Below are 23,467 nucleotides of genomic sequence, written 5' to 3'. Positions count from 1 at the left end.
AGAAATACAGAGGGACAATCCAGGACAGATGATGTGACTTCCTGTTGCTGCTTGACAAAATAAAGTTTTGTTGATTGTACGTCAGTCAGTGTGTGCCTATACGTGATCACGTGATCTTGTGCAGTCACACAGGAAGTGAAAGAGGAAGACGTGGTGGAGCGTCTTCCTGCTGTCTGTCAGAGCAGTCACCATCATGGCTCTCGTGTTCGTCCTGCTGTTTGCTGTCCTGCGGGGCGCCGGCGCCGTCATCTCGCCACTACGTGCGCGCTCCTCCTTCCTCCTGAGTGAGTCTTTGCATTCATTCATTCATTTTCTACCCACGGAGGGTCGCGGGGGTGCTGGAGCCTATCCCAGCTGTCTTTGGGCGAGAGGTGGGGTACACCCTGGACTGGTGGCCAGCCAATCACAGGGCACATATAGACAAACAACCATTCACACTCACATTCATACCTATGGACAATTTGGAGTCGCCAATTAACCTAGCATGTTTTTGGAATGTGGGAGGAAACCGGAGTACCCGGAGAAAACCCACGCATGCACGGGGAGAACATGCAAACTCCACACAGAGATGGCAGAGGGTGGAATTGAACCCTGGTCTCCTGTGAGGTCTGCGCGCTAACCACTCTTTGAGTCTTTGCATATGCTGCTCAAATGTTATTGATGCCTGATTGGTCACATGATACACTTCACACTATGAACAGGAAGTTGTGTTTTTGTTTAGACTCGTCCAGCAGGCCTCTGGTCCATTTCAGCCTCCCGGACCTCCGCAATGTCACAGCGCTGTTGCTCAGCGACGACCACAACGTCCTGTATGTGGGGGCCCGCGACACCGTGATCTCATTGAATGTCACCCAGAGTGACCTCATGACACTGAGGATGAAGGTGAGGTGACGAAGCATGTTTGACCTGCGGCACTGAAACGCAGCACGTGTCCTCTTTCAGGTGCCGTGGCGTCCATCTGACTCGGACGTTGACATCTGCCAAAGCAAAGGAAGAAACGTCACGGTAAGGTTTTGATTCCCAAAGTGTTTAGAGTGTTCACAGTGTGTGTGTGTGTGTGCAAACAGGTGGACTGTGCCAACTTTGTGCACAACTTGCAGCACTTCAACTCCACGCACGTGTACGCCTGCGGTAGCTTTGCCTTCAACCCTCGTGACGTCTTCATCGTGAGTACACGTCTTTTCCATTCGGTGGCGGTCACGTCAGCGTCTTTGTCTCTCTCCCCTCAGGATGCCGACACTCTCGCCGTGAGCCCCCCCCAGACTGCCAAAGGTCGTTGTCCCTTCAGTCCCTTCCAGAGGAGCAGCGCCCTCACTATTGGTCAGTTGGTCCCTTGACTGATGCTTGTCAAGTTAGTCCCGCCTCCTCATAGCTGCTGTTTCTGTGGCATGCAGACGGAGAGCTCTTCACCGCCACCACGGCCGACTTCAAAGGAACCACTCCTCAGATTTCTCGCCACTTCAGTAAAGATGGCCGCCCCGACGTCACCCAGGAGTCGTCTGCCATCTTGCTGGAAGGTAACAAACGTTTTGGTTGTTGTGTGGCGGCAGCTGCTCCGCCCCCAAACTTAATTATCATCCTCCGTTTCAGAGCCGACCTTTGTGAGCTCGGCTGCAGACATCACCGAGAGGAAAGTCCTCTTCTTCTTCAGCGAGGTCGGGAAGGAGTTCAACTTTGTGGAGGATCTGCATGTGGCACGCGTGGCCCGAGTGTGTCAGGTAAGTCACATGACGCCACTTCACAGAAGCCGAGCTTTTTCCCGTAACGAGACCGCCACATGCAGGATGACGTTGGTGGTGCGAGGGTCCTGCAGAGGAAGTGGACATCGCTTGTCAAGACCACCCTGATATGTCAGCCCCCCTTCAATGTCCTGCAGGATGTGTTCACCCTACCGCCGCCAACGGGTGCTGATCCTGCGGATACGCTCTTCTACGCCATCTTCACTTCACAGTGGTGCGGAGGATTCCTGAAGAGCGGGCGTGATTCCATGATGATGTCGCTTAAAGAACTTTTTTTTCAGGTCTTGGCGGTCCGAGTCGGCAGTGTGTGCCTTCCAGCTGGCCTCGCTGAGGGCGGCGTTCACTGGTGGCTACAAAAGCTTCCACTCCATGACGCATCAGTGGAGCCCCCTGCTGGGAAAACACTCCTACCTGGGTCAGGTGGGTCACACGGCACCGTGAAAGTGTGACTGCCTAAACAAAATGCATGTCAGCTTCTATGTCGTTTTTTGGCCGTGTGGCGTCAGTGTGGTCTGGACGCTGCCCCAGATACCAAGTTAGAGGAAGTCAAGCGGTCCTTCTTGACCCGCAGCAGCGTGACGCCGGTTCAGAACGGTCCACTGCTACTTTCGTCCCGGTGGCGTTACAGTCGTGTGGCAGCCATGACTGTGATGGGAGCTGACAGCCGGCGCTCCGACGTCCTCTTCCTCTTGACAGGTGAGGGGCAAAGCACGTTCAAGAAAAGTGATCACTATTGATATTGAACTCTGCTCCAGAATCTGGACTTCTTCACAAAGTGGTTCTGTCCCATCGGGGTCCCTGGGTCATTGAGGAGATTCAGGTCCTCGCCCAACCTCAGCGCGTCACAGCCTTCATCCTCTCTGCCACTAAGGTAAAGCTACACCTTATTCAGGACTGGTCTGTGTCCACTTGAAGACCTGGACTGTGAACTCTGGCAGGGTGTCCTCTATGTGGGCTCGTGGCAGGCCGTCACTGCCGTGCCTGTTGTTCGATGCTCTGTCTACACGTCGTGCAGCCAGTGTCTTCTGGCCCGAGATCCTTTCTGTGGGTGGAGCCAAAGCAGGAAGTTATGTGCACGCTTGGAGGCAACCAACCACCAACGCATGTACGTACATGCACACTTCACACTCTCAGCTCATATTCATAATCTATGATGTGCTAATCATGTATCGATAACGTATTGATCATCAATTATTGATGCATCAATGTCAGTGATGTATTACTGATTGCATATGGATCATGCGTGAGTGACAGGAAGTGTGCTGGTCAGGGTTCAGGTTTTGGAGGACGGCGACGTGGAGGCGGAGTGTCACGGTGAAGGCATCAGCCGCTCCGTCACAGGTGACGTGCGTCACATCCTCAACACGCTCACGCTCTCAACACTGATTGGCTCCACCCTGCAGATGTGTTTGTGCGTTTCTACGACGTGGTGAAGCTTCCGTGTGAGAAGACTTCCAATATGGCCACAGTGACATGGAGCACCTCAGAATTCCGGGACCTTCCAACTCGATTCTTCATCCAATCAGACGACGGCAGCTTGAACTTCTTGGCGAGTGCAGACACAATAGGGACATACCACTGCCAGGCGGAGGAAGGCGGCTACAAGGAAGTTGTAGCTAGCTATGATGTCATTCAAATGGCTCCGCCCCGCTCCATCCGCCCTCGCCCCGAAGAGGAAGACAAGGTCACACAAAGCAAGGGCGACAGGCTGGAAGCTGCGAGCGCTACCCCGCCGTCTGGAAAAGATGCTTCGCGGTGTGAGGAGAGGAGCTACGGCGGCAAGCTGCTAAGCATTTCCCTCGTGTTGGCGATCTGCACCTGCTTCCTGATAGTGGCCGGGTTTCTAACTTGGTTTCGCAGGAAGTCCAGCACTTGGCAGAAACGGCCAGTGGGCGTCGAGGAAGACAAAACCATAGCTGACTTCCTGTCTCCAGAAAGGCATGAGGATGGCATTGCAGAGCAGAGGGTGGGGCTAAAAGGCCCCCTTGACTTAGGGACAACTGAAACTAACTTTTAAAGTCTTTGATCTTAGCTTAACTTATCTTGTATTGGCAAGGTGATTTGTCAGCACTGGCTGTTAAAGCAACTGTCAATCACATCGCTGTTAATGTAAACAAATCAACAGATCAGCAAATAAATTATTAAATCTATTCAATTCAATTAAATAATGTACAGTACATACAGTGTATATACTACTTCCTGATTTCTTTTTTTTTCATATTTGTCACACTTCAACAAATTGAACAAAAACAAATTGCAATATTAGTCAATGACAAAACAAATGAACACAACGTACATAATAATAACTGTTTTTCTTTTGCCATTCACAAGAACCCAAGTTGGTTTCAGCTTGAGGTTACAAACATTCATTCATTTTCTACCGCTTTTTCCTCACGAGGGTCGCGGGGGTGCTGGAGCCTATCCCAGCTGTCTTCGGGCGAGAGGCGGGGTACACCCTGGACTGGTTGCCAGCCAATCACAGGGCACATATAGACAAACAACCATTCACACTCACATTCATACCTATGGACAGTCGCCAATTATCCTAGCATGTTTTTGGAAATGTTGGAGGAAACCGTAGAAAACCCACGCATGCACGGGGAGAACATGCAAACTCCACACAGAGATGGCCGAGGGTGGAAGTGAACCCTGGTCTCCTAGCTGTGAGGTCTAGGACCTCACTAGGCCGCCATGCCACCCAGGTCACAAACAGTTGGCTGGATATTCTCCTTCAGGATTTTTTGATAGACAGCAAAATTCATGGTTCCATTTATCACAACAAATCTTCCAGGTCTTGAAGCAGCAAAACAACTCCTGACCATCACACTACCACCACCTTATTTTACTGTTGGTATGAAAATGTGGTGTTACTATTTTTCCAAATGTCTTGGTGATCATCAAGACAAAATTGAGCCTAAAAGTTCTTTTTGTTCAGTTCATTTGTTTTGCTTTTTGGTCTTGGACGTCTGCCATGTAGGCCATTTTTGCCCTGTGTCTTTCTGCTGGTGGAGTCACGAACACCGACCGTAACTGAGACAAGTGAGTCCTACAGTTTGGATGTAGTTGTGGGGTCTTTTGTGACCTCTTGGAAGAATCGGTGCTGCGCTATTGGAGTAATTTTATATTATTGGGGATTGGTTTTTTTTTCCCCTTATTAATAAAAACTAATTTAAAAATGGCATTTTATGTTCAGTTGGGTTGTCATTGATGAATATTTAGATTTGTTTGATGATCTGAAGTGACATACAAGTAAGTTATTAAAGAAGATTAAGTATATAAGAAGTATATTCTGTACATACTAGTGTATGATTAAATGAAGAATGATACAGTATACACATACTAATGCATTTCAGTGAATATTAGAATATCATGTGTGTAAAATGTAAAAGAGAAATGCTCATTAAGTTTATTTTCTGATTATAGGTTGAAGCAGTAGTTTCCAATCTGTTGACAATTTTTCGTATTTAATGACAAATTGAATTTGTTTTTATTATCCAAACTATTATAATAACACTTGGTGGCCTCGTTTCTCAGGGTACATTCCAAAAATCTGCATGTTTGGTTAACTGGAGACTCTGAATTGTCCATAGGTATGAATGTGAGTGTGAATGGTTGTTTGTCTATATGTGCCCTGTGATTGGCTGGCGACCAGTCCAGGGTTTACGCCACCTCACGCCGAAAGTCAGCTGGGATAGGCTCCAGCATACCCGCGACCCTCGTGAGGACAAGCGGCATAGAGAAAAATGAACTATAATCAGTGATTAAGAAATACATTTCACAAAAATCTCTCACTCTCACTTTCAAATCTCTCACTCTAATTTACTCATGTACTTATAAATGATTAAATAAACAATATGGAGAAATATTCAAAGCCCATCAAGTAGAAATTACAGGATTCTACTGACATTTGACGTAGTGTGATGACAACCGACTACATTCTCGGAAATGATCCGCGATGCCTTCATGTGTCTCCGGGAATTGTATCACTCAATCCCACTTTCAGTTTCCACCTATGTGTTTTTGGATCGTACTGTTGTCATCTGAGGGAACCTGGATAAACCTTTACGAGGTCATCTCATCATTTGAATAAAAATAATAACTGTAGTCATATTAATGTTAATAGTTCGGTGGGTGTCTCTCATTTACGACTTTTTGAGGACCATGTGAAATCATCGCCATTTGATCAACTGGTTGTTTTTCACTATCTAGTGTTCCCTTTTTTTAAGTCCTTCACTTTTTTCGTGTCTCATAACAGTGAAAGAGGAGGTAAGTTGTTGTTTTCTATGCCGTTTATCCACTTTGTTATGACTTGTTTTGTTTTTCTTTCGATGCAACACCACAGCCCTTTGTGGAGTTGTAAATTTTGACATGTTGCTTTTCTTAGTTAGTTGAACAACTACACAACTTAGCAAATCAAATTCTTTCGGTCTTTATTCATAATGGTGAATTCGACAAACGTGACGTCACGTTGTAACTTCATGTTGGAGTTCAACTTGACAACAAACATACTTTACTTATGGGATAGATACACGGAAACAGCAGCGTCCATTCGGGATTCCTAAGTCATTTGAGGACACAACAAAAAATCACAGGGATATACCACCAGGGGGCGGACTAGTGCCATCCATCAATCTGTTTTCTATGACGCTTATCCATGGAGGCACAAACACTAATGATGTGTTACGTCATTTGAACAGCAGACCATGGCGTCCTCGTCCATCACCACGGTGGGTGGCCTAATGATCGTCACTCAGGTCATCCCTCAAGATGAAACTTCCATTCCACTCCAGACACCCGGGAACAGAGTTGCACAAGCCCCGCCCCCTGCGTCTCCCACCAATATGGCTGAGGCGTCTAAAACAAAAGTGCCCGGGGTGCTGTCGGGCCTTGGGGTGAGTGTGCGTCCGATATTGTGCGTCATTTGTGAGTTATTATATGTGTGTAACCACACCTTCCTTTTCTTCTCTCGGCACGCAGGCGGTGCAGGTGGTCATTGGGGTGCTGTGCGTTCTCTTCAGCTTGATCCCCGCCTTCTTACCTTTTCTGATGCTCCACGTGGCGTTCTGCGGCGGTGTGGCGGTGCGTTTGCGTATTGGCTGAAAGTGTTGTTGTTTTTCACCGACGACCTATTCTTGCTGTCGTGCAGTTTGTGGTTTCGGGTTGCCTGGCGGTGGCGGCGAGGACGCGGACCGCAGTGACATCGGTAAGTCTTGATGACATCATCATCATTATCGCTCTACTCTGATTGTTTTTTGTGCTGTCTCACAGATGTGGGCGTGTCTCGTGTCAAACGGCATCAGCGTGCTGCTTAGCCTCATGGGCGTGGCCTACCTCAGTTGGCTGCTGAGAACTGTGCACCCCTCTGAGGAAATTTGCGGTAGCACTGACGGGGAGAACTGGTGCGTCAGTCGACTTTGGGTGCTGGATGTAAGTTTGTCAGCTCTGCTCAGACGTTGTCGGTGGTTGTCAGTGGGCGAGCTTCGTGGCATCTCTCCTCACAGACGCATCAATGTCTTCCAGATGGTCTTGGCGGGCCTGAATGGTCTCTTCCTGGTTCTGCTCATCCTGCAGACGTGCGTCGCCATCGCCGCCTGTGTCTTTGCCGCCATTGGCATCAAACAACACCGTTGCTACACGCCCATCACGGTAAGGCGAGCTGTTATCGTGTTGTTCCGGATGAGTCAAGTGATCACAAACAGCCGCTGATCTGACCTTTGACCTCCAGATCGAGGAGCGCAGTGATGGGAACGAAGTGGTGGAGCCGCAATCACCGTGAAAACAGACAAAACACTCATCAATGAGCTGTCTGTAATGGGGGCATTCAAACGTGCTATACAGTTTCTCTTCCTGCTTTAACCATGACTGATAACTGTCAATCACGTCTGTGAGACTGCATGTGTGTGTACGTGTATGTGAGCACACTCAATGGGCAGGTGCCACTCCCCGTTTTCGGGCTGAACAACAAATCTCATTCAGTTGAAGTTTTAATTGTGAACACTATAAACAAAAAAACATAGACATATCTTATTTTGAACCAACACTATTGGTAACATATGCATGCTGGCGATAGTGTTAGCATGATTAATTGATGTGATTAATTGTCCGACATGTCAAGATGGATTACTTTATATTGTTTATATTCTGAGCAGCCTGGGTCTGTTGTAAGAGTAGACCATCCTAATCCTGTGTGAGTCCAATGTCCTTGTTGTCTAACATGACCTCGTCCACTGAGACAAGCTTAAAAGCTGTCCAATGTTTGTACAATGTTCAGTGTGTTTGTCAACTTTTTATACTGGTCGCCTTGCTGAGACACGTCCTGCACACGACCCTGAAGGCATCACCTTTGAGCCTCTCTGCCTTGCTCATCCCCAATCTCTCTGGGGGACAGGAAGAAGCATCAATTGTCTCTTTGCTTGCAATAAAAAAAAATATTGATCCCAAAAAAAGAAACTTGTGTAATCTCTCTACTTAATTAGTATTTAATTACAAGCTGTCACCTCATAAGACTTTTATTTTTCAAGGTACATAGCTTTTATTGTGAAGTTTCGCACCGGATGTAGCATCAAGCTATAACTGACCTGCATTGTGTGCGGGATTCGCTCCTGTATGGTAGGTACACAAAGTTTCTACTGGATGTATCATATGTTTTTGTGGCAGTGTAGTATGTCAGATCACACTGAAATAAAATATTCAACGAGCTAGTTAGCGTTAGCAACAGCTAGCTGGTCGTCAATAATTAGCATTCGCTACCATTTTCGCATCAGTAGCAAGTAAACAGTCATTATATTTTACTTCAGTTGCTAATCTAGTCTTTGCTCGCATACAGACATCAGTCACAATACCAGAAGTATTTATGTTGTTCGTGTGTCAGTGTTTATTTTACGGACTAAGCAATTCTTCACTTCATAAATGACGTGATGTGGACAGACGGGGGCGCTCAAGAGCAGGTTGTATCAAGAACAAGGCGGAATGGAGAGGGTCCGCAGGGTTCTAGTGTCTGTGTGTCGGGACGGAGCAGCGCCACAGAGTGTTCACTTTCTTCAGGTGTGTGCGTGAATTTGACCATTCTCGCTTGAATGCTTTAACTCACCTTAAAGGCTTGACTTCCCTCAGAGTGTCACAGGTCACTTTGGCACCACTGACCAGGTGAACGTGAGCTGCTCACTGGACCGGAACCACTTGATGGTCCTCAAAGATGACACCAACAGAGGCATTCCCCTGAAGGTGCTTCGTGTGCACGCGCCTCATCAGAACATAGTCACTTGACCTCTGTCATGATTGACAGCTTGTTGATGGGATGATGCCATCATCAGTATCTGTTTGATCACCAGAGGGCCCCCTTCTGTCCAATCAAGAACCTGTCCGTCAAAGATGCAGCGGCTATCTCATTGGACATTCAGCAACGTGGCGTTGACGTTGGTGTGGCAATCATCCTGCAGACAGCCAATCAGAGAGTGTTGCTGACGCGACGAGCAAAGCAACTGCGGATATTTCCCAATGTTTGGGTTCCACCAGGTCAGTGGCCACAATATTTCACACAGCCACGCCCACATTTGGTAACACCCTTCTTCTCTCGCCGTCAGGCGGCCATCTTGAACCAGATGAGACGGTACGTTTCCCCAGGCTTTAGTTTTGATGCCAACGCTGTGCTAGCTAGCTCGCAACATGTGTGCGTGCAGCTACTGGAGGCGGGCCTCAGGGAGCTGAAAGAGGAAACAGGATTGGATCTGGAAGCAGAACAATTCCCAAATCCAAAGGTTCTTGGTGTGTGGGAGGTGAGAGAGTGACATTTAAAGGGGGAGAGTGGGCGTGGCACTAAAAAAAAGTTATGTGTGTCAGTAGTCAGTGTATCCCCCCATGCTGAGCAGAGGACCCCCCCAGCGACACCACCTTGTTGTCTACTTGCTGCTGCGCTCTCCCTGCACCCACCTGCAGCTCCAGGTATCTACAGCTAACCTGCTGTTCATCAGGCATCATTCATTCAGTCCGATCATCCATTGAGTCGTTCATATGTAATGATTCATTCAGTCATGTATTTATTTACTCCGTCAGCTACTGCCTTCATTCATTTTGTCATGCGTTTATCATAATCAATGATGTCCTCAGGACTGTCTGCGCCCCTCTCCCGCTGAAGTCAGCGCTTGTCTTTGGGCCGACTCCCGGCTGGTCGGTGCCATGGTGTCGGCCGTGGATGGACAGGATGGCGAGGTCGATGTGGAACGTCTTCCCGCCGTCAGGTGTGACAGTTGATGTCTGTGAGTCGAGGTACGACCTTGTGATATTTCACGCCGCCCCCCAGTGTGTCCGAAGTGTGTCCTGAGGGTGGACTGCGTGACGCCACGCTGCCGCCAGGTGTCTTTGTCAACCGGGCTTCGTACAGTGGTCCAGACGTGGAGCGGGTCAGCACCGGGACAAAGTTTGCTCTGGACCTGTGGTTGAAGACCACTGCAGAGATGACTTCTGAATCCCACCCATGTCAGTCAAACAAATGATGTTACACTGACCTTTGATTGTGTGTGTATGTGTGTGAGATAAATGACATGAAAAAAATAAATGACAGAAAATGAATGGGTCTCATCAGAATTTAATGACGTTAACGTTCTCCACAGCAAACTACTTTTTACGTCATCTATGACGTACATACGCGCTAGAATGTACTGTTTACGCTGTACATTGTTGTTCATATTTGATGTCATCTATTTATTTTCCACATAATTATTATTATTTATTGTTATACGGGAGCCAGGCAACGACATTTCGTTGGCAATTTCACTGTGTAAAGTGCATATATTTGTGTTATTTTATTTGCTCGGAATACGGAAACGCTTGTCTGAACTTCCGGTCGCTGTAAAAAAAAATGGCGGCGCCCGACGAGTTGTTTTGCTGGGAAGGAGACTGGGGTCTACCGTCCGTCAGCACGGAATGTCTGGTGGTTCTGGTGAGTCCACGCACACAGACACGGACACCAAAGGGAACGAGCGTATCACGGGCCGTGTGTCCGTGACCCACTCGCGGGTACGCTCACCGCTGTTGCTAACCTTAGCATGCTAACGAATGAATGAACTACAAAGTTTGACTTAAAAGTGCCTTCCAATTCTTCTTATGAACGAATTAGTTGTCATGTTTGTCTTGTATGTCGTCTTATTTGGGCCAGTCCTGACCATAGAGCAAAATTAGAGGAAATAAACAAAGTTTCGACGACTCTCGTCATTTTGACTGATCATTTTACCTTTGAAATGAAAAGGCTCACCTACTTATGAACTATGCCAAAACACCCTAACAGAAGATGGCGGACGTGAGAGAAATTGATTATGAGAGTAAATGGTCATTAAAATATCAGAATGACACATTTTATTTTGTATATTTTATATCCGGGTTCCAAATGTATATTTACTGCTGTAAGACAGGAAGTGATGACATGTTGTCTTCCTGGCAGGCATATGCTCAGTTTGCTGGCGCTCCTCTCAAAGTTCACAAAATGTCCAACCCATGGAGAAGTCCTGGCGGTGAGATTCTTGCTGGCAGCTCGTAAGTGGACCTTAAGAGGAGCATTTCCTGATCTTTACTTTGCCCTATTCAGGTTCCATTCCTACCCTGAGGACCAGTCAGAAGGAGACCCTGTCCAGACCATCTGACATCATCATCCACCTGAGGAAACAAGTTAGTCGCCAACATTCCGGTCTTTCCCAAATATTGATTTTATTTGTGGTGACCCGGTACAAAATTTGGATAGCTACAGAATAATTTTGCGCTACTTGTTTGTCCTTCCCCCATAAACATTTTAGTGTCCAAAATATGTCGTTTTGAAGATAAATACATATTAAAAAACTAATTAAATGTATAAATGTACATTAAGCATCACTATTACATTTACTCTTATGTGTTCCGTTAAATCATTCCCCCTGGAACCTGTCAACGAAGGAACCTTTATATTCCAATACTATTGTAATAAACGCTACCATTGTACCATTGCATTGTATTTGCAACTGTATTTATTCATTCATTTTCTACCGCTTTTCCTCACGAGGGTCGCGGGGGTGCTGGAGCCTATCCCAGCTGTCTTTGGGCGAGAGGCGGGGTACACCCTGGTACACCCTCGCCAGCCAATCACAGGGCACATATAGACAAACAACCATTCACACTCACATTCATACCTATGGACAATTTGGAGTCACCAATTAACCTAGCATGTTTTTGGAATGTGGGAGGAAACCGGAGTACCCGGAGAAAACCCACACATGCACGGGGAGAACATGCAAACTCCACACAGATGGCTACAGAGGTGGAATTGAACCTTGGCCTCCTAGCTATGAGGTCTGCGCGCTAACCACTGGACCGCCGTGCCACCAACTGTATTTAATTTAAAATTTTTTTTTTAAAAAGCAGAGATCCCTGAACACTCAGAAATACACAGTGCTCTTGAACGTTGCTTCTGAAGAGGAAGACAGATACCTGCTGTTCATCATTCTGTGTGTGTTTTGATGTGATTTGATTCATGTTAAGTGGTAACTATAGGAATGCGTTATATAAATGTTATGAGATAATGCATGTTAATGACACAACCTCGCGTGTCACCAATCCTCACCGTAATGTTTTTCATGCATTTTGTATGTGCTTGTTAGACATTGAGGTATTTGAGGTTTTCCTCTGTCGTCTGACCACACCTTGTCCGCATGGTGGTTCTGACTTGGATTTTCCTCATCAGAATACCAAGACGGTGGCAGCTGTGTTGTCATAGTGATCGCTTAGCTCATCGTTAGCCTAGCACATTTGCTGGGTGCCAGCCTTCCTCACTGTTCACGTATTTTCCAGAAGTACAACGCGGACTACGACCTGTCGGCGAAGGAGGGCGCTGACAGCCTGGCGTTCATCTCGCTGATGGAAGAGAAGCTTGTGCCGGCCCTGGTGAGTTCTGTTGTGAAGAGCGATAAAGACAGAACAACACGGTGACGCTCTGCTTTGCTAGCTTTACACCCAGTGGGTGGAGCCAAAGAACTATGTGGAAGTGACTCGGCGCTGGTATGCCGAGCGCATGCCATTCCCGCTCAGCTTGTTCCTGCCGGGCCGCATGCAGCGCCACCAGCTGGACAAACTGCGCTTGCTGCGAGGAGAGGACAGCCTGGAGGCCAACGAGGAGCTGGAGAAGGAGGTGAGGCTGCAAATGTGGCCTCCAGCTGCTTGGCTCGTATTGTTTCCATGTGCGGCGCCCTGGAAAAGAAAAGTCCTTGCAGTACTGCAATGGAACAAACAAGTCAGCGTGAATGGAGATCAACAAAATCCTTTTTTCCACTTTAAACCTTCCCTCCAGTCGCCCGTGAAGCTTTTTGTGCTAACAGTCTAGCATGATTTCCCTAGTATAGCACTTCCTTTTAGAACGCAGCCATGGAGGTTGATGGAAGGCCCATACATGTTCTGAGCACATGATCTGTGTTTCAGTTGTTCCGCGATGCTGCCGACTGCATGAACCTGCTCTCGCAGAGACTCGGGCCGCACAAGTTCTTCTTTGGAGACTCGTAAGTATTGTTGTGACGATGACTACGATGTCATATTTGGCTGCTGATTACGATAATGTGTGCGGACCAGGCCTTCATCTCTTGATGCTTTCGTCTTCGGCTCCTTGGCGCCAATTCTCAAGTGCAAACTTCCCAACAACAAGTTGCAAGAGCACCTGAAGTCTCTGGACAACCTGAGCAACTTCTGCACCAACATCCTGCTCATCTACTTCCCCCGTGAGGACCACGTTAGCAGGCATGGTGTTTTTTGATCAGTGGATGACAGTCTTAACAACGCGGTCCATGTGTCCATAGAAAACTGCAGTCAGAGGACTTCCTGCCCAGCAGAGACCAAAGACCTGGAGCAGGTCCCAAACAAGCGCAGGAAGCAGTTCCTGTCGTTGCTGGTGGCTCTGGGCGCCATGTTGTCGTACGCCGTGCTGAGCGGAATGGTGTCCATTCAACAGCAGGAGGCGCTGGAAGAGCCTCCGCACCCTCACGGCGACGAGGACGACGAGGACGACGAGGACGACTGAGGTCACCGTCACAGCTTTGTGTTGTCTTTTTGAGGAAGTGGACTCCCATCTCAGCTCTTGGCCACGCCTCTCAGGCCCCCACCAGTCGTCCTGAGCGTCTGGACGCCAGCTGCACATGACGCCTTTGCTGAGGAATGCGTGAGCTTTAACAAGCTGATCTGGAAGCAGTTTGTGGAGTGTTAGCAGGTCACAAAATTTAACCCCGCCCCTCCCTCCTGCTGTTAGGGTTGCGTTACCACGACAACGGTGTAGTCCCAAACAAGCCTCTTCACCTTTCTCCAATTCATATTAGATATTGATATCATGAATAAAGTGCTGACATATATCTATAAAAATAACACAAATAAAGACCTGAACTCTAATGTGTGATGATATAAAAAATAAATAAAAAAACTAAACAATCCTTGTCTGATGCGACGGTGATGACGTCATCAGTCGTAGTTTTCCTCCTTTACCGAAAGTGTCAAATCACATCGGTCGCCGTGACGTCACATTTTCCGCACGCTCGCCTCGGTGTGCCCGCGCACGGAGCTACTTGGACTTTCTTGACTTTCTCGTCTTCCACTGCTTCTTGGACGTCTTCTGCTTCTCACCAGCCAGCAGACTACCGGTCCACGACTGCTTCTGAGGGCGTGATGAGGTCCCCGGCGATCATCACGTTTCTGCTGTCAATCACGATGCTTTGGACAGCGGCGGAGCTGCCGGACCAGCAAGGTAACGCAGAATAGTCTTCGTTATTTTTTCTGTAGTCTTGACCTTCTTTGAGCTCGGAAATTGACGTCACGCCTTATTAGCAGAAACGTGGAGGGGTCAAAGGTACTTGGAAAACATCGCCCACCTTGACCTATGACCTTTAATAAAACATTTCATCATCATTCATCACCACTTTTGTAGAAGCTGAAAACTTACTGTTGCCATAGTAACCAGCAGTCAAACTCTTGTGTCCTCCAGTGATTGATGTGATGAGTCTTCAAGACTCCAAGAAGAGCATCACTGCAGTGGAGAAGCTGTCTCGTGGTCTGAGCGCGCTCAGTGACATCTACATGGTGTCCACTTTCCGTCTGCCACCCAAGATGGGAGGCGTTCTACTGGGCGTGTACAGCAAACAGGACAACAGGAAGTACTTGGAGGTGGCCGTCATGGGAAAGATCAGCAAAGGTGAGCGCAAGCCCTGCCTCTATTCTGTATGGCCCCGCCTCCAGACACACCTACCCTTTATTTTGACCACTTTTTGTTTACTTCCTTGTTTGTCTTAACCACTTCCTGGTTTGCATCTAGTGTTGCTTCGTTACACGCGAGCAGACGGAAAGGTCCACACAGTCAACTTGCAGAACGTCAACCTGGCCGATGGGCGGAGCCACTCCATCATCCTGCGGCTGGGAGGCCTTCAGCGGGACAGCATGATGGCAGAACTTTACGTCGACTGCCGATTGGCCGACTCGGTTCAGGGCGTGCCGCATCCTGTGCCCCTTCCGCGGGATGCGGAGATGGTGGAGATTCGACACGGACAGAAGGTGTATGCTCGCTTGCAGGTTGGTTTAGCCCCGCCCCTGTACACACCAGCCAATCTGGTGCAAGCTCCCTTTGTGAATATTAATGACACCATGTGACAAAAGTGTTTGCGCATCCTTGTCGGTGGCGTCAGGGCGCAGTGGTGTCGCTACAAGTGGCTCTAGGGGGCAGCGTGGCCGAAGCCGGCGTCCTGATTGACTGTCCCTTTCAAGGTGACTCCTCCCATAACTTAGGTGAGCTCACATGACAGTAGCCACACCTCCTCACAGGCTACACCTGGCTTTCAAACCACCTTCCGCCATTTTAATCAGCCGTTTATGTTTGCAGTGGGCGGGGACATCCACGCCATTCTGGGTGAGTGTGATGTCAATCATCAATCATCAATCATCAAACACTTTGATTACTCATATCATTTGCTTCCCATCAGCTGATCATGCCAAAGCTCTGATTGGTCAGCTGGTCATCTTCAATCAGATCCTTGGAGAGCTACGACAGGACATCAAGGAGCAGGTGACACACACACTCACGCACACACACACACATACACAGTCATGTGACATCTCGGTTCTGTCCAGGTGAAGGAGATGTCGCTGATGAGGAACACCGTCTTGGAATGTCAAGTTTGCGGTGAGTCATCACTCATCTTTCTATGTGACATTTGAGGACCTGATTGAAGACAGCCATGTGTCCGCAGGTTTCCACGAACCGCGCTCACGCTGCTCCCCCAACCCTTGTCACAAGGGTGTGGCCTGCACCGAAAGCCCGAACTTTCCCGGATACACCTGCGGACCCTGCCCTGCTGGCACTAGCGGCAACGGCACACACTGTGGTGAAGTGGACGAGGTGAGCCCACGCCCTCGCACATATTACCTACATGTGTGTGAATCACGTAAATATGACCATGTGATGTCATACTTACTGGCCAGTGTGAAGCGTACCCGTGTTTCTCTCCTGATGCCTGTGTCAACACGGTGGGCGGCTTCAGCTGTCTTCCGTGTCCTCCTGGCCTGTGGGGGGCGCCAATGGCTGGCATCGGACTTGACTATGCAAAGACACACAAGCAGGTCTTACACACATACACACATGGAAATTGCACTGCACTGAAAGCAGTCATTCTAATGGACTGTGTGTGTGTGTGTGTTCCAGGAGTGTGTAGATATGGATGAGTGTGTAGATCTACCCGACGCCTGCACGCCAAACTCGGTGTGCACCAACACGGTGGTGAGTTAATGTCAGGCCCCGCCCCTCCTTTTTTTTAATCAAGGTTGCATGTTGATCCTCTGTCTCTCTAACAGGGTTCATTCAAGTGCGGGGGGTGTAAACCTGGTTTCCTTGGTAACCAGACCGCAGGATGCTTCCCCCGTAATTCATGTGCCACGTTGACCTTTAACCCCTGTGACACCAACGCCCACTGCATCATTGAGTGGAATGGAGACGTTTCCTGCAAGGTTAGTGTCATTTTCAAACATGGCGGCTATTTCTTTATCACATGCTAATATGTGTGTGTGTGTGTGTGTGTGTGTGTGTGCAGTGTAATGTGGGCTGGGCGGGGAACGGGAACACGTGCGGTGTGGACACAGACATCGATGGTTATCCTGACCGTTCGCTGCCCTGCATGGACAACAACAAACACTGCAAACAGGTCAGTCTTCATCATCATGTCACATGTCATACATAACCACGAAGTCATCGCCACCACCACGTGTCGTCGTCTTTCAGGACAATTGCATTTCCACTCCAAACTCGGGTCAGGAGGACGCTGACAATGACGGGATTGGCGATCAATGCGACGAGGATGCGGATGGGGATGGCATAAAAAATGTGGAGGTGAGCAAGAGCGTCTGCTGTGAGCCGCAGGGTCACGTGACATGTCCTGTTTACGACAGGACAACTGCCGTCTGGTTCCCAACAAAGACCAGCAGAATTCCGACAGCGACTCTTTTGGGGACGCGTGTGACAATTGTCCCAACGTGGCCAACAGCGAGCAGAAGGACACGGATGGGAACGCTCGAGGAGACGCGTGTGACCTTGACATAGACGGAGACGGTACTATAGTCGTGGGACCTTACTAGAGATCAGATCACATGACCTAACTGAGCTAGATTATGTGTGTGTGTGTACATGTAGGAATACCAAACGTCCTTGACAATTGTCCAAAGGTTCCCAATCCCATGCAGACGGACCGAGATCGAGATGGAGTCGGAGATGCGTGCGACACTTGTCCTGAACTCAGCAACCCTACACAAGTACACACACACACACACACAATATTGTATGGTGTTGTACTTTAGTCTATTTTATTTTTTTTAGACGGACATCGATAACGACTTAGTGGGAGACATCTGTGACACAAACCAGGACACGTATGACACACACACACAAACATGTGTTGTCATGGTACCCGGAAAAACGTCTCCAGTCTGCAAACATGCTTTATATGTGATGTGTGCAGGGACGGAGACGGTCACCAAGACAACAGAGACAATTGTCCTGACATTCCAAACAGTTCCCAATTGGATTCAGACAACGACGGCCTCGGCGACGACTGTGACCACGATGACGACAATGACGGCGTCCTTGACGACCGCGACAATTGTCGTCTCATTGTTAACCCAAACCAGAAAGATTCCGATGGTAAACACGTCCTCATTGACATGTCTTCATGTCTCTTCCTGACTTGTCTCCGTGACCTATGACCTCAGTCAACGGCGTAGGGGACGTGTGCGAGGACGACTTTGACAATGACGCCGTCCTGGATGTGATTGACGCTTGTCCTGAGAGCTCTGAGGTGACGCTGACAGACTTCCGGGCTTATCAAACAGTCATCTTGGACCCAGAAGGCGACGCCCAAGTTGACCCCAACTGGGTGGTTCTGAATCAGGTGAACCCAACAGTGACCCGTCGAGCCCGCCTGACCTCTAACCCCTAATTACATGCACAGGGAATGGAGATTGTCCAGACCATGAACAGTGACCCGGGTCTCGCCGTCGGTACGTAGACTTTGGGCCACCCTCCTTTGAATGAAAAACACCCCAAAGCAGAACCTTCTGTGCTGGTGTGTGTGTGTGTCCACAGGCTACACGGCGTTCAACGGCGTGGACTTTGAGGGAACGTTCCACGTCAACACAGTCACGGACGATGACTACGCCGGATTTGTCTTTGCCTACCAGGACTCGTCTAGTTTCTATGCCGTCATGTGGAAGCAAACGGAGCAAGAATATTGGCAGTCCACGCCCTTCCATGCCCTCGCCCAAGCCGCCCTGCACCTCAAGGTCATCATACTCTCTGCTGTCATGTTCTCATGTGTCTTTCATGGTAAAAATGGTCATATTGTACAGAATGTGTCTCTTCTGTTAGTGGTAAACATGACACTGTGTGTGTGTGTGTGTGTGTGTGTGTCAGGCAGTGAAGTCTCGGACTGGACCGGGTCAGTTCTTGAGGAATGCACTGTGGCACACAGGGGACACAAGTGGCGAGGCCACACTGCTTTGGAAGGATCCGAGGAACGCTGGCTGGAAGGATAAGACATCGTATCGCTGGCAACTCAGCCACCGCCCCCAAGTGGGCTACATCAGGTGAGAGCACCCCGAGATGGGCTACATTAGGTGGGAGCACACCGAGGTGGCTACTTTAAACGAGAGCGCCCCCTAGGTGGGCAACATCATAAGTGTGACACCGGTGTCCCCCAGGTGGCTACTTTAAACGAGAGCGTCCCCAGGTGGGCTACATTAGGTGGGGGCAAACCAAGGTGTGCTACTGTAGGTGAGAGCATCCCCAGGTGGCCACTTTAAATGAGCGCCCCAAGTGGCTACTTTTAGGTGGGAGCACCCCTATGGGCCACATTAGGTGAGAGCATCTCCAGGTGACTGCTTTAAATGAGAGCGCCCCCAGGTGGGCTACATCATAAGTGTGACACCAGTGTCCCCAGGTGGGCTACATTAGGTGGTGGCACCCCAAGGTGTGCTACTGTAGGTGAGAGCGCCCCCAGGTGGCTACTTTAAATGAAAGCGCCCCCCAGGTGGGCTACATTAGGTGGGAGCACACCGAGGTGGCTACTTTAAACGAGAGCGTCCCCAGGTGGGCTACATTAGGTGGGGGGAAAAAAGGTGTGCTACTGTAGGTGAGAGCATCCCCAGGTGGCCACTTTAAATGAGCGCCCCAAGTGGCTACTTTTAGGTGGGAGCACCCCTATGGGCCACATTAGGTGAGAGCATCTCCAGGTGACTGCTTTAAATGAAAGCGTCCCCCAGGTGGGCTACATTAGGTGGGAGCACACCGAGGTGTACTACTGTAGGTGACAGTGTCCCCAGGTGGCTACTTTAAATGAGTGCCCCCAGGTGGGCTACATTAGGTGGGGGCACACCGAGGTGGCTACATTAAACAAGATCGCCCCTGAGGTGGGCTACATTAGGTGGGAGCACATCGAGGTGGCTACTTTAAACGAGAGCGCTCCCCAAGTGGGTTACATTAGGTGGAAACACCCCTATGGGCCAAATTAGATGAGAGCATCTCCAAGTGACTGCTTTAAATGAGAGCGCCCCCAGGTGAGCTACATAGGGTGGGAGCACCCCTAGGTGGGCCACATTAGGTGAGCGTGCCCCCGGGTGGGCTACATTGGGTGGGAGCACCCCTAGATGGGCCACTTTATGTGCGCGTGCCCCCACGTGGGCTACATTAGGTTAGTGTTTCCACCTGTGCCCTGACACGTGTGTGTTGTGCACCACTTCAGAGTTCGTCTCTATGAGGGTGCCGACATGGTCGCCGACTCTGGCGTGGTGATTGACAGCACCATGAGAGGCGGGAGACTGGGAGTCTTGTGCTTTTCCCAGGAAAACATCATCTGGTCCAACCTGCGCTACAGGTGTAACGGTACGACCTATGACCCCCGCTAGCAAGCATCCTTGTTAATGTGTTAGCGTGTCGTTAGCGTGTGCTTTGTTCACTTTCAGACACGCTTCCTGAAGACTTCCATACGCATCGCATGCAACATGTCGTGATGCATGTGCAGGTGTGATACCGGCGATAAGTACCAACATTGGCGGGTGGAGGCGGGGCCATCCTGGACTGATGAGCTGTCAATCACAGGACAAACGTTAATAAAACTGAAATGATGGCAAATCCATGAAGTGTTCTTCAAGGAATAAACTTCAACTACAACAACAAAGAGATGTTTTATTCTCAGTTGCCAAATAATCAATCAATCCTGTCACCAATAAATATAAGGTTGATGGTTGAATTCTTATATTATCACAGAGTTGGGGTCTACCACGACCATGACTTTTTTGTTCCATAAAACTCAAAAGTTTCAAATAACTGTCTTTCTGCATCCAACCCCAGCAGCGATGCCGTGTTGCGAGATGCCTTGCTTATGTAGATCAACAATCCAACCGCGTTCAATGAGAGTAAGCTTAATTACTAAAATAAATTAAATTAATAAAATAATTTATAAAATATGTGATAATACAGGTAAAATGTACAAAATACATATAGCACTGTTAAGAAGCTCACAATTTGCCTTGTGAGAAGTGACAAGCTGTAGGTTTCAAGCTACAATAACAATAAAGGACTATACTGTTAGCGTCAGGCAGAAGTGGTTGGAGTCGCAGATTCCTGACAATCGAGAGCAAAATATAGGACTGTTTTGTGAACATGGGTAAAGCTGCCAAACTGTTACTGAAGCCTGATGCCTCTCCAACGTTGAAGAGTGTTGAAGAGTCAGAAGCGCAAGTTGTAACAATTTAATCAGTGTCCTAACTGTGTAAGCTGTTGTCTGTGTAGCATTATGGAGTGTGCATACAGGGACCATCTTGTCTTCCGAATTCATGCACAGAAATTACAAGCCTGTCTCGAGTTACTAATAGACTTTTCCACCTTAATCGGTGGATCGACCCTGTTTTTTTGAAACACGAGTAGTCCTCGACCTACATTACCACCCTTTGAGTTCTTGGGGTCCCATGAGCTACCAGTCGCTCATAACCACTTTAAGTAGCTCTCTAAAATGTATTAACTCCTATACAGACAAAATTAGAAAGTGGGGTTCACCAGTAGTGTGGAAATCCTTGGCAGAGCTTGGGAGTGGGACCAATCACAGCGGAGTGGGCGTCCACAGAGGCGAGCATTGGGTGGAAATCCAAGGAAATACAGCTGGAATAGGTGCAGATTCTGGAAGATGTACAGGTTATTGTGTGTAGTTCCTCTATAGGAGTCCACAGCTCAATAGAAAGGGCCAAAAATGAGCATAATAAGTCCACTTTAAGATGTTTCAAGGTTCTGGTGGGCGGAGTCAGCGTCGTCCATATCAGAGTTCTCCACATTGCTGCTGAGGGGGGCGTGGTCAACAGCTTCTATCTCATTGGTGTTCTTCTGGCCAATGGAACGGTAGAGCTCGGCCGTCAACGCCAACTGCACAACCTGACAAGAAGTGCGTCACGATGGCGACTGATAGCCACAACGTATCACCGTGTGTACCTGTAGGACCAACAGGGTAACGTCCATGGCCACCATAGTCACAATGTTCGCCTGCAGCCAATCACGAAGCTTCTCTCTGCAGCCCTGGCACGCCAAAAGCAGCCTACGGTTAGCCTCATTAGCATTACCTCAAACAGGTGTGTGTGTGCGTACCTGCCCGTGCGTGTGGTTTCCAGGTCTGATGGCGTGCACATGTGACGCGTTGATCACTTGTGAGCACCACGGTGACTTGAAGGTGGGCTGATGCCAGCTGAAACAGGAACAAGGAAACACGTGCATGGCGCTCAGGTTGAGCGTCTGGATGAAAGAGTTCTGTAGCCAATCAGATGAGCCTGTGAGGCCGCAACACGCCTCCTGCTGGCAGAATAGCGTGCATTCAGAAGACATATAGAGTCAGGAAATACAAAACATAAAGTGACTGACGTGGCGCTGCAGGTTGTCCAGGAGTTGATCCTGGCGACCGGTGCCAACATATCGAATTATCATCTGACCCACAGCTGCGTCAGCGTGCTCCTCAATCTGCTCACAACACACACAGACGTTGGCGTGCGGCTTTCAATGATTGTGTGTGTGTGCACGTGTAAAGCTCACCTGGCGTTTGTTGACAAGCAGCAGCAGCAGGACCAGGAGCTGACCCAGGATCAGCAGCAGCAGGAAGCACACATACTAGCACAGAGCACAGCGGGTCATGTGGCATGGCGGCCCATTGGGTCCATTAGGACCATTGAGTGTTTACTCACAGTCAGTAGAAGAAGTCTTTTTTCCCAGCAAGCTCCAAAACATGCCAACATGCCGGACACCATCACCACGATGCCAATCAACAGCAGCCCAACCCCCACCATCTGCAGCTCCTCTGAACACACACACACACACAAGCTAGCAGGTCAGAGTGCGCGCTTCGAGATTGTTGACGTTACCGGAAGAAATGGCTCCAATGAAGCTGGTCGTGTCAAACAGGATCCAAATACCACAAGCGGCCACACTCACGCCCAGAGCCTGTATGTGGAGGTCAGAGGTCACCAAGGAAGCTTGTGATGTTCGAGTGTGTCGGACTCACCAGGAAGAAGACGTTCACCACCAGGAAGATGAATTTCACCAGCTCAACTCTCACCACCAACTTCATGATGATCACCTCAGGATCCACACACGTTCTGCTGCTGGTTCTCAAACACCTACCTGCTATTCACACACACCACTTCCTCATTGCCTGTGATCTTTCACCTCCTGTCTCCATGGACTTTGGACCACAAATACTGTACGTCATAACGGTGTAATGGTGCTTTCCACAATAAATGCACGCAACAGCTGAGGATGACTTTTAAAGGCAATGTCCCAAGGCAGCTAAGAATGTAAAAAGTCAATTACACACAGCAAACAGAAAGTGGTTAAAAATACAACTAATGTCAAATGTTTGCCAACTTTACACCTCTACAAAAACTATCAACTTTATTACAACATCTGTATGGGTCCGCTGGGATAGGCTCCAGCATACCTTAGTTAGGACGAGTGGCACAGAAGATGGATGACTTCAGACATGGGATTAAATTAACTCAGTTTCTTCCCCCGGACGGCACGGCGGTTGCGTGGTTAACGTGCAGATTTCGCAGCTAGGAGACCAGGGTTCGATTCCACCCTCGTCTCCGGGTACTCCGGTTTCCTCCCACATTCCAAAAACATGCTAGGTTAATTGGTGACTCCAAATTGTCCATAGGTATGAATG

General features: G+C 48.8%; 6 protein-coding genes across 11 annotated transcripts; 5 read left to right on the top strand and 1 right to left on the bottom strand.

The window, feature by feature from the left end:
- Positions 1 to 149: 149 nt before the first annotated feature.
- Positions 150 to 5,252, top strand: LOC131105602 (semaphorin-4B-like). 4 transcript variants are annotated; one of them, XM_058053905.1, is made up of 14 exons: positions 150 to 284; positions 722 to 882; positions 943 to 999; positions 1,068 to 1,166; positions 1,230 to 1,320; positions 1,395 to 1,517; positions 1,591 to 1,718; positions 1,784 to 1,953; positions 2,021 to 2,159; positions 2,246 to 2,435; positions 2,495 to 2,610; positions 2,678 to 2,844; positions 3,010 to 3,080; positions 3,143 to 5,252. In XM_058053905.1, the coding sequence occupies exons 1-14, from the start codon at positions 194 to 196 to the stop codon at positions 3,754 to 3,756; spliced, it is 2,217 nt and encodes a 738-aa protein (XP_057909888.1). In that variant the 5' UTR covers positions 150 to 193; the 3' UTR covers positions 3,757 to 5,252. The 4 variants fall into 4 exon arrangements, with proteins under 4 accessions (XP_057909888.1, XP_057909889.1, XP_057909887.1 ...); XM_058053906.1 differs by having other exon boundaries at positions 943 to 1,005; positions 1,877 to 1,953; XM_058053904.1 differs by having other exon boundaries at positions 943 to 1,005.
- Positions 5,253 to 5,776: 524 nt separating this feature from the next.
- Positions 5,777 to 8,165, top strand: LOC131105320 (high affinity immunoglobulin epsilon receptor subunit beta-like). The gene is made up of 7 exons (XM_058053318.1): positions 5,777 to 6,005; positions 6,437 to 6,631; positions 6,717 to 6,818; positions 6,886 to 6,942; positions 7,008 to 7,166; positions 7,260 to 7,385; positions 7,465 to 8,165. Exons 2-7 carry the CDS (start codon positions 6,443 to 6,445, stop codon positions 7,513 to 7,515), a joined length of 684 nt encoding a protein of 227 aa, XP_057909301.1. The 5' UTR covers positions 5,777 to 6,005; positions 6,437 to 6,442; the 3' UTR covers positions 7,516 to 8,165.
- Positions 8,166 to 8,283: 118 nt separating this feature from the next.
- nudt17 (nudix (nucleoside diphosphate linked moiety X)-type motif 17) lies at positions 8,284 to 10,303 on the top strand. Of its 2 annotated transcripts, XM_058053315.1 has the most exons (9): positions 8,284 to 8,348; positions 8,667 to 8,783; positions 8,853 to 8,963; positions 9,071 to 9,254; positions 9,323 to 9,348; positions 9,419 to 9,514; positions 9,582 to 9,680; positions 9,846 to 9,976; positions 10,039 to 10,303. In XM_058053315.1, the coding sequence occupies exons 1-9, from the start codon at positions 8,346 to 8,348 to the stop codon at positions 10,229 to 10,231; spliced, it is 960 nt and encodes a 319-aa protein (XP_057909298.1). In that variant the 5' UTR covers positions 8,284 to 8,345; the 3' UTR covers positions 10,232 to 10,303. The 2 variants fall into 2 exon arrangements, with proteins under 2 accessions (XP_057909298.1, XP_057909299.1); XM_058053316.1 differs by lacking the exon at positions 8,284 to 8,348 and having other exon boundaries at positions 8,358 to 8,783.
- Positions 10,304 to 10,550: 247 nt separating this feature from the next.
- Positions 10,551 to 14,151, top strand: LOC131105350 (metaxin-1-like). The gene is made up of 8 exons (XM_058053370.1): positions 10,551 to 10,677; positions 11,176 to 11,245; positions 11,320 to 11,399; positions 12,552 to 12,644; positions 12,706 to 12,888; positions 13,176 to 13,252; positions 13,323 to 13,468; positions 13,547 to 14,151. Exons 1-8 carry the CDS (start codon positions 10,597 to 10,599, stop codon positions 13,765 to 13,767), a joined length of 951 nt encoding a protein of 316 aa, XP_057909353.1. The 5' UTR covers positions 10,551 to 10,596; the 3' UTR covers positions 13,768 to 14,151.
- A 218-nt stretch (positions 14,152 to 14,369) lies between these two features.
- Positions 14,370 to 20,397, top strand: thbs3a (thrombospondin 3a). Its single transcript, XM_058053029.1, has 23 exons — positions 14,370 to 14,481; positions 14,719 to 14,925; positions 15,046 to 15,299; positions 15,413 to 15,512; positions 15,607 to 15,633; positions 15,707 to 15,789; positions 15,855 to 15,906; positions 15,974 to 16,122; positions 16,206 to 16,343; positions 16,426 to 16,500; positions 16,575 to 16,727; positions 16,811 to 16,921; positions 16,999 to 17,106; positions 17,166 to 17,325; positions 17,407 to 17,525; positions 17,590 to 17,642; positions 17,732 to 17,913; positions 17,982 to 18,160; positions 18,221 to 18,269; positions 18,355 to 18,551; positions 18,682 to 18,854; positions 20,009 to 20,148; positions 20,229 to 20,397. The coding sequence occupies exons 1-23, from the start codon at positions 14,403 to 14,405 to the stop codon at positions 20,291 to 20,293; spliced, it is 2,853 nt and encodes a 950-aa protein (XP_057909012.1). The 5' UTR covers positions 14,370 to 14,402; the 3' UTR covers positions 20,294 to 20,397.
- A 120-nt stretch (positions 20,398 to 20,517) lies between these two features.
- On the bottom strand, positions 20,518 to 23,362 carry si:ch73-139j3.4 (CD82 antigen). 2 transcript variants are annotated; one of them, XM_058052941.1, is made up of 8 exons: positions 22,805 to 23,362; positions 22,665 to 22,743; positions 22,488 to 22,600; positions 22,339 to 22,413; positions 22,171 to 22,266; positions 21,901 to 22,104; positions 21,748 to 21,831; positions 20,518 to 21,690 (listed from the first exon to the last, which is right to left on the bottom strand). In XM_058052941.1, exons 1-8 carry the CDS (start codon positions 22,868 to 22,870, stop codon positions 21,532 to 21,534), a joined length of 876 nt encoding a protein of 291 aa, XP_057908924.1. In that variant the 5' UTR covers positions 22,871 to 23,362; the 3' UTR covers positions 20,518 to 21,531. The 2 variants fall into 2 exon arrangements, with proteins under 2 accessions (XP_057908924.1, XP_057908925.1); XM_058052942.1 differs by having other exon boundaries at positions 21,901 to 22,101.
- Between the last annotated feature and the right edge of the window lie 105 nt (positions 23,363 to 23,467).

The sequence above is a fragment of the Doryrhamphus excisus genome, chromosome 17, assembly GCF_030265055.1.
Source record: "Doryrhamphus excisus isolate RoL2022-K1 chromosome 17, RoL_Dexc_1.0, whole genome shotgun sequence".
NCBI classification, from domain to species: domain Eukaryota; kingdom Metazoa; phylum Chordata; class Actinopteri; order Syngnathiformes; family Syngnathidae; genus Doryrhamphus; species Doryrhamphus excisus.
Note: the sequence above shows the minus strand (reverse complement) of the source record. Positions and strands in the feature narration are given on the sequence as shown.

Excerpts from the sequence above, each read along its gene's own strand:
- si:ch73-139j3.4 (XM_058052941.1), bottom strand. The coding sequence starts at position 22,870 with ATGAAGTTGGTGGTGAGAGTTGAGCTGGTGAAATTCATCTTCCTGGTG. Across the intron at positions 22,744-22,804 it reads TGGTGAACGTCTTCTTCCTG|GCTCTGGGCGTGAGTGTGGC; the intron begins GTGAGTCCGACA and ends CTCCACATACAG. Across the intron at positions 22,105-22,170 it reads TGGACAACCTGCAGCGCCAC|CAGGAGGCGTGTTGCGGCCT; the intron begins GTCAGTCACTTT and ends CTATTCTGCCAG.
- LOC131105602 (XM_058053904.1), top strand. The coding sequence starts at position 194 with ATGGCTCTCGTGTTCGTCCTGCTGTTTGCTGTCCTGCGGGGCGCCGGC. Across the intron at positions 1,321-1,394 it reads GAGCAGCGCCCTCACTATTG|ACGGAGAGCTCTTCACCGCC; the intron begins GTCAGTTGGTCC and ends TGTGGCATGCAG. Across the intron at positions 2,436-2,494 it reads CGTCCTCTTCCTCTTGACAG|AATCTGGACTTCTTCACAAA; the intron begins GTGAGGGGCAAA and ends ACTCTGCTCCAG.
- LOC131105320 (XM_058053318.1), top strand. The coding sequence starts at position 6,443 with ATGGCGTCCTCGTCCATCACCACGGTGGGTGGCCTAATGATCGTCACT. Across the intron at positions 6,943-7,007 it reads CGCGGACCGCAGTGACATCG|ATGTGGGCGTGTCTCGTGTC; the intron begins GTAAGTCTTGAT and ends GCTGTCTCACAG. Across the intron at positions 7,167-7,259 it reads GTCGACTTTGGGTGCTGGAT|ATGGTCTTGGCGGGCCTGAA; the intron begins GTAAGTTTGTCA and ends AATGTCTTCCAG.
- thbs3a (XM_058053029.1), top strand. The coding sequence starts at position 14,403 with ATGAGGTCCCCGGCGATCATCACGTTTCTGCTGTCAATCACGATGCTT. Across the intron at positions 15,634-15,706 it reads GGACATCCACGCCATTCTGG|CTGATCATGCCAAAGCTCTG; the intron begins GTGAGTGTGATG and ends GCTTCCCATCAG. Across the intron at positions 16,728-16,810 it reads ATGGAGACGTTTCCTGCAAG|TGTAATGTGGGCTGGGCGGG; the intron begins GTTAGTGTCATT and ends GTGTGTGTGCAG.
- nudt17 (XM_058053315.1), top strand. Across the intron at positions 9,255-9,322 it reads CAATGTTTGGGTTCCACCAG|GCGGCCATCTTGAACCAGAT; the intron begins GTCAGTGGCCAC and ends TCTCGCCGTCAG. Across the intron at positions 9,349-9,418 it reads ATCTTGAACCAGATGAGACG|CTACTGGAGGCGGGCCTCAG; the intron begins GTACGTTTCCCC and ends GTGTGCGTGCAG.
- LOC131105350 (XM_058053370.1), top strand. The coding sequence starts at position 10,597 with ATGGCGGCGCCCGACGAGTTGTTTTGCTGGGAAGGAGACTGGGGTCTA. Across the intron at positions 11,400-12,551 it reads TCATCCACCTGAGGAAACAA|AAGTACAACGCGGACTACGA; the intron begins GTTAGTCGCCAA and ends CGTATTTTCCAG. Across the intron at positions 12,889-13,175 it reads ACGAGGAGCTGGAGAAGGAG|TTGTTCCGCGATGCTGCCGA; the intron begins GTGAGGCTGCAA and ends TCTGTGTTTCAG.